This window comes from Bactrocera latifrons, unplaced genomic scaffold (genome assembly GCF_001853355.1).
Source record: "Bactrocera latifrons isolate USDA-ARS-PBARC rearing strain unplaced genomic scaffold, ASM185335v1 scaffold_246, whole genome shotgun sequence".
Taxonomy (NCBI): Eukaryota; Metazoa; Arthropoda; class Insecta; order Diptera; family Tephritidae; genus Bactrocera; species Bactrocera latifrons.
In genome coordinates this window covers 74830-82808 of record NW_017536030.1, presented here as the reverse complement: position 1 = coordinate 82808, position 7979 = coordinate 74830, and the positions used below count along the sequence as shown (strand labels likewise).

At 33.7% G+C, this 7979-nt stretch overlaps 1 protein-coding gene across 1 annotated transcript in view; it reads right to left on the bottom strand.

The window, feature by feature from the left end:
• The window catches only part of LOC108969258, an 8252-nt gene extending 3544 nt beyond the window's left edge, over positions 1 to 4708 (bottom strand). The window contains exons 1-2 of the mRNA XM_018933862.1: positions 4367 to 4708; positions 54 to 163 (exon numbers count right to left, since the gene is read on the bottom strand). Of these exons, the coding sequence (XP_018789407.1) occupies positions 54 to 163; positions 4367 to 4430 (174 nt within the window). The 5' untranslated portion in view covers positions 4431 to 4708. The remainder of the gene's footprint in view (positions 1 to 53; positions 164 to 4366) is intronic.
• Positions 4709 to 7979: the final 3271 nt, after the last annotated feature.

Sequence of the window (7979 nt, the reverse complement as noted above, 5' to 3'; positions counted from 1 at the left end):
CTTTAATAGTATATATATATTTTTTTTTTTCTTATTTGCATAATTTTACGCACCTCGATTTCAGGAATGCCTCGCGACAAATATGGTCTCAAATGCTCCAATGAACCTTTAAAGCACTCGATTAATTGCGGGTCACCTCGTCGACATTGTTTGATATACTCGGCTGTGAATAAATGCAAAAGAATTATCTTTAAATTATGCTAATACAACAACAAAAATAATTAAACTAAGTCAGCTTAATAGTTGAATATAATCCGAATATGGTATTAAGAGCTATTATCACCATAAAAACACATACATACATAGTATTTAAGTACATAACTTTCTTGATCAAAGTCTGACAATTCGCAGAACAAAGCCGAACAGAAAATATCAGTTGCTTTATTGTAAAATTATAGCAGTTTTACGGTACATATTAAATGCAAGATAATATATTATTTAAGCACTATTTTCGTTCACATCAGAATAATTATATGTACTATATATACATATGTACTCAGTTATATAAAAATGATAGGTAGGTCGAAAGTTGATCAAAAAACTTGTTTGCTTAAATTGAAATTATTCGGTTATCCCCCCGCTATGGGTATTATAGCAAATTTTCACAAATACAATTTCTTATTAATTTTTATTATGGTCACTATGTATGGCAGCTATATGCTATAGTAGTCTGATCTGAGCGATTTGTTCGGAGATTATAGCGTTGCCTTGTAGAATAATATATACCAATTTTCGTGAAAATTTCCTGTAAAATAAAAAAGTTTTCATACAAGTACTTGATTTTGAACGATCAATTTGTATGACAGCTGTATGCTATAGTGATCCGATCTGCACACACTTTTCAGAGATTGTAGTGCTATGTTATACAATAAGCTACACCAGTTTTCTTGATGATGTCTTGTCAAATAAAAAAGTTTTCCATACAAAGACTTGATTTTGGCCGATCAGTTTGTATGACAGCTATATGCTGTAGAACTCCGATCTAAACAATATAGTCAGAGATTGCAGCGCTATATTATGCAATAATCTATACCAAATTTCGAGATCGAAAACTCAATAACTAAGGGACTAGTTTGCGTATATAAAGCTCGTCACGCCAATCATTTATGTATGTATCATATACTTTTTAGAGTCGCCAATGTTTCGAGCTGTTTTTTACAAACTTTATGCCAAGCTTTATATAAGCAGAGTATAAAAGCACCACCAACATGCAAAAGTTTCGTTGTACTTTCATGCAAACATAACTACCATATTAACAGGCAAACACTAAATGCTTACAATTGCGTATAGGTACATATTACAAATATATATACATACATGAATGTGTGCACTAATTGCTAAACTGTCCACTTTGACCGTTGATTATGCTAATTACGATTTGCTAGCTTCAGCAGACGTTAAGCGACAACGCATGCGCAGCTGACAAAATTATTATAGCATTGAATATATTTCGCTGCGCTAAATTGCCGACTGTCTGGCAAGCAAAACACTTAACGGCATTGTATTTAAATATTACTTATTATGCGTACTTTTGTTTCCGGTCTTCTAGTGGTAAAAAAAAAAAAACTAAATGGGGATTTCGGTACAAATACATTAATTAAGTTTTGGTGCTTCTCTTCCTTGTTTACCTTTCAAGCGTTTTGAAGCAGCCACCGTTAAAAGACCTTCAACTTGAAATTTTGTTTTGTTTATATATGTATATAAGTCTTTATACTTATAGATTTGTCTTCACCTTTTGAATTGTATAGCCACAAAATGAGCATAAGCTCTGCTATTTTTGCTTCGAAGCTATAATTGATTTGTTTTGTGATTTTTTTTTCACATTGGTTTCAAATTTAAATTTCTATTGAGGAAATTATATTGTTAGTGTGACTAAGTGAGATTAGATTAAGTCACGTAAGGTCAAGTAAAGTTAGGTTAGGTTACAGATGACGTATTCTAACGATATGTCCTTCGTGCTATTTTTTTTAAGTAACCAATGTTTTCTTCTAACATTTTACTAGGTCAATATATACTTAATTTTACTTTTATTTCATATTCGCATATATTAAAGTCTAAAAAAAAAACAATAATATTCACAGCAAATCTTTAGTTATATTTCGTGAAGTAATAATTAACCATCTCTGCCTCTGCTTCGAGCCTACAAATATGTAGATATTTGTTAACCGCCATAAACTTTGTGAGAATGAAAATATGAATATTCATATCTTGACAATAAGTAACTAAAAGTGAATTCATGCACCGCTTGTTATTTTAATAAATAAATGCTGTTTTTGAAAAGCGAAAAAAGATCGGACAAACACCGCTTCAGCTGAGTTTTCTGAAAGTAGTATTTCTATTACGCTTGTATATGTATAGGTGTCCACAATGCATAGTAGAACCAGAATTAGGCATGCAACCATATATTATGCAAAAATGTGTTTTATCAAGGTTGCATTTCACACATACTTGCAAACACATGGCAGCCAATTTTGGCAACGTTGTTCTCGGTATATTCGTATAAACTACGACATTTTCAGTTCTAATTTTTTCCAACTATTTTATACATATGTACATACATGCAGCAGCGATACATCTGAACATATTTCTTGCAACAGTAGCGTTTATGCATACATACATATTTGTTCCACACACTTGCGCAATATACTGGATATCCATGGAATGAACATATGCGGTTATTACGAAGATGCAAAGTAAGTTTGCGCTGACCAATATTTCTTATAGCTTGATATAAAATTTGCCAGATGTAAAACTGAAATTTTGCACATGACGTCCTCTGCTCAAGAAGCTGCTCATTTGTTGGAATCGTCGATATCGGACAACGATAGCGATCAAACTCAGGTCCTTATATGAAAAAGTTTTTTATTTGCCGAGATATGTTCACGAAGTTATGTACGGATTACTTTTCATGAGAACTTCACAATCTCTGAATATGTTGTTCAAATCGGAGCACTATAGCATATAGTTGTCATACAAATTGACCGATCGAACACAAGAAAAACTTTCTTATATTACAAAGTACATTCACGAAATTTTGAACAGATTATTTCCGAAGACTACTTTTTAATCTCTGAATATGTTCTTCAGATCGGATCCCTATAGCACAAACTTGCCATACAAACTAACTGTTTAATATCCAATTCTTATCTGGAAAACTTTTTTATATGACAAAGTATCTTCACGAAATTTAGCACAGATTATTTTCCAAGTTAACTCTTCAATCTCAGAATATATTGTTCAGATCGAAGCTCTATACATACTATATAGTTGCCATACAAGTTGATCGATCAGAATTTTGATAAAGATCTTTCTACACAGTTAAGCCATAAGATATGTACCGATGAAGCGTATTTTAGCTTCAAGGCAGCCGACGTAAAGATTTTTTATTTGGGCTTAAACCTGCCTTAATATGTGAAACAATTTTATTGACGCATTTTGTACCGATAGCGGCCTCTCTAAACACTTTTTATTAACTATTAAAAATTAAAACATTTAACTTTTTGATAGATAAACTTATATAGAGAAATATACGTTGAACCCATTCCACTTAATATGGCTCTGTGAAAACTGCAACATCTTTGTAACTAACAGCGACACGATTTTTACTTTCAAGAAAATACTTTCTATACAATCAATCAGATTGGTAGATATCGATACTATTTTCTAACTAAAGTGCTCTAAATGACTGCTAGACAACTGGTTTTAAGGTCTCGTTTTCCTATATATCTACTATAAAAATCCTCTTCATCCGGTTCCTTCGTAACTAAAACGTAATAATATATTATATTTTTAAAAGAGGTAAGTGGGCGGTTTATTATTTAATGTCTTAATCATATTTTCTGACATTATGTATATTGTCACATAAAATCCAAAACAACGTATTATCCAAAAAAAAAAAAAATTAAATTTTTATAATAAGCAATACATAACCGTTTTGTAACCGAAACTCAAGTTTTGTTTCAATATGTGATAACCATTATATAACCACTTTATAACCAAAACCTAAATTTTTTTTGTGTGTGATAACCAATATATAGCCACTTTATAACCAAAACTCAAGTTTTTTTTCATTTTGTGGGGTTTCTATTATATCGGTTTTTTTCGCATGTAAACTTACGAAAAGTAACGTTCAATTATTTTGCATTTTAGGTGACAATATACACATGCATAGGTGCCAATGTTTGATATATAAATTCTTGTTCTACTTTTACGTTGGATTTTAAACGACAATTCTCGTAATTTTTCAAGGCACACAGTACCCGACACAAGGGTTCTTTCATATTGTTTTCATATTGTCCTTTCGTAAATCAATTAATTAGTAAAATCTGCTGTTCATTCACCCACACACACAAACATTACAACTTACGTATATCACTTTTCTGAGCGAATATTAATTGAAATGCGGCGAAGTAAATTGCTAATTTCCACATCTTCACTTGCTCAATAAACGAAAAATCACAGCAAAAAATATTTATGCTCTCTTTTGTCTTCAGTGCGAGTTTCCTTTTGAATTTTTTTTTTTTTTTTACTTGCTATTTACGAGGCCGCCGTATAAATTACACAACAATCACAAATTTTTCTTCCACAGTGGACGCAGTTTCGTAGGATTTTTTTTTTTTTATAAATCTATAACTATTTAGTTTTCGCAAGGCAACTACTACTGAAAGCGTCAACGCACGACGAGATGAGAATTTCATCTGATGGTTGGCTTGTAGACCGCACGAGATTTAAAACTTCGCAACGATCTCAATGACTCGATTTGCGGCTGTTTGCTTGGTTAAATCTAGCCACCAAACCTGGTTGGCACATGCTCAGCAACAAGCGACATTCATTTGTACATTTGGTGAATCAACAACAATATCAACAATAGCGGTATTCACTCGACGAGTACGAGTGCGTACAAATAAACGAACTGGTTGACAAAAGAACAAAAACAAAAAAAAAAAAAGGGGAAAACAAAATTTAACACTAAAAAAGTATGCAGCAAGACCGCGACAAATCAGGATGAATCGCAGCAAGAGGTTGAGAAGTGAGATATTTTTATGATAGGGTTATAAAGTTTGATTGTTTTATAGTAAAATTTGGATATGTAAATATTGTATTAATATTACCATAGTAAAGTTCTTAAAGATTGTTTTGCTATTTGCAATGTAATAAATAAAAAAACAAGAAAATATGTAAGCTGCGGTTGTATCGAAACTTTAATACCCTTCACAAATACAAAAAATTCCTTACAAGAACTTGATTTTGATAAGCCAGTTTGTATGGACAGTTGTTTGCTTTAGTGGTTCGGTCTGGAAAGTTTCTTCGGAGGCCGCAACACTGACATTGACAATGATCTATATCAAAATTCTTATATCTTTATCACGTCAAATGAGAATTGTATCTCAAAAACCGGTATAAAATTTCATGAAGATCCGTTAGTAGTTCTCGAAAGATATTGCAAATCGACTTCGAAAACACAGTTTCGATAAAAACATGTTTAAAGACTTCGCACTTAGTCTAGCTACCCTCGACCACATAAGTTCTTAAGGCTGTATCTTCGCAACTATAACTCGGATCAAATTCAAAATTTAGGACAATATTCTAGGGGTGTTGTTTTTTGAAATCTGTAAACCCCTATAGATACTACAAGGTATTTCTTCGTAGCATCGTCCCCTGTTCACGGTATAATATTTCACACATGGAATGTGTTAAGGGATTCTTTATTGATATGTCAAAAGTGGACGAGCTAACAATGTTTACAAATAAAGCTGACTTTTACCATATACATTTATTATTAATAAATATTTACTCAACTTAAAATTGCGTGTAAAAGGTTTCAAAATGTAAAAAGCCATAATGCTATATAATATAAAATATTGCCCAGTTAAGTGAGCGACATTGTATTGATTCCCCACTATAGATTACTCGCCCAAATGGCAAGCAAAGTGGTTAGTCCCAGCTTATTATTATTTTTACTGCTTCGAACTAAATGTACTGCAATATCTTTGAATTTATTTGCAATATTTTTAACAAATTTTTCTATCGTCATAAGTCGCTTGAGCTCGAAAGTTCAAAACACCCGACAAAAAAACTTAATTTTCACTTGATTTTTAAGTAAATCAGTATTATCACCTGCAAAAGAGCCCCTGAATCAAGGCAAGCATGCCAACGCTTCATCAAATATTCAATACATTTGTTATATCTGTAAGTCTCGATTAGGATTCGGAAGATGATCGGAGCCTTCAGTGAGTTTAGTTTTCTTTTAATTTTGGCGCTGCATTCGTTAGATTATTACACAGTTTCGATGTAATTTACTGCTCAAACCCACATCAGAACACAAGTAATGTTGTGTCTGAGGAATACTCAACTATGTTGTCTAAGCTCCAATTGACGTCGTTTGCAAAGATTCGAGTTTTCTATGATCTCTACTTAATTCACCGTACCATCGATAAACACTGGTCCTTGATGGAACTTCATCGCCAAAAACTGAATTAAGCTCATTAATGCGGTGTTGCTGAGTTAATTCACGTGAAAAGTTGTGAAAAATAATCGCGCCAAACTTTTCGCGATTTAATTCCATTTTTTTGCGAAAGTGAATATTTTAAGTTACTGTAAAATTTTTTTTTTTTTTTTTTTTTGCTCTATTACGTATTTTCTTCAAGCCGCAATCTCCGCACATTGTAGCAGTTGCCCTTTACGAACCTTGTGGTTATTTACGCATGCAGGGAGGCCACGCAAGGGTTGTACCAGACCTTATGGGAGCTTATGTTTAAAGCCAGTTTCGGACATGAATTAGGAGCACGTCTCAACTGAAACTGTACGCCCAAAAATTATGACAACGTGCATTGAACATATTTGAAGTGAGAAGAGTATTAGCCTGCCAGCTATTTCTATAAGATGTCATTCTTACCTACTGTAGTGGTAGAATACTGCCCTCACCAGCCCTTTATCATACCAATCCTTTCCGGGCTTCCAGTACTCCATAATCAGAATCTTACTGATCTCTATTCTGATGGGCGCTTGCTGCTGATTTCGTTCACGTCTGTGTACTTTTAGTGCTGCACGCTGTATTGTTTCCTCGTAGGTAGATTCTCCCTCGGTGCAACTCCGATATGGGTTAAGAACGCGTGGTTAAAGGTGGAATCTTTTCGCCTCTTCGCCGCAGTTTCATTGGCCGCATGGGCGTTTTGAGCCAATCCTTCCTCAACTGCAGCTCTTAGTCGGGGGCTATGTAACCTACTTAGCGTGGGTCGTCCACAATCCGATAGCTGTGACCCCAGTAGTAGCCTCAGCTCAGCCTTAGCTACTCTGCTGAGAAAATACAGTTTATGGCACTTGATTCTAGAGAAATTCTATATTTTATATACTGTATAGGTTTTTCTTGAAGTAATTCTACAATACTTCTTTTTCCAGTAACTTATTAATTTCCATTGAATAAAAAAAAAAAATCAAAACTGAAAATTACAAGTCAATTTTACGATTTAAATTCTCTGCTCTCTAGATATAGTGATTCAAGCGAGGCGAATATAATATTTAGTGTGTCGTAGTTGAACACTTGCGCACTGGGTACTTAAATTTATGGCACCACACAGTACGAAATGTGTTCGTGTACTAGTACAAGTAATAAAACGTACATTTGTAATTGTAAGCTTTTACAATATTCAAAAAAAATATATAATAATGGTGTTGAAAAACGAGCCGAAAGCAGCCAGCAAAAAACGATTGAACTCGTTGGCGATTCTGGCACTCGGTGAAGCGGCCAGAACGCGGAGTTCAAGTACCCATTCAGCAGGGCGCTCAAGAAGTTGACGTTTTAGTGAGAGATTTTGCGGCGCTTATATTAAGTGTCTTAAAGCACACCAGGGGCCATTGAAATAGTGACAAAACTGTGTAGAGGAATATCGAATATGGAATTTTAATTTATTATAAAAACAAGCATAGGGTTCACCCATACTCTAGTCTTTTTACAGGGCAACCTCTTTTCGCGGACTTGG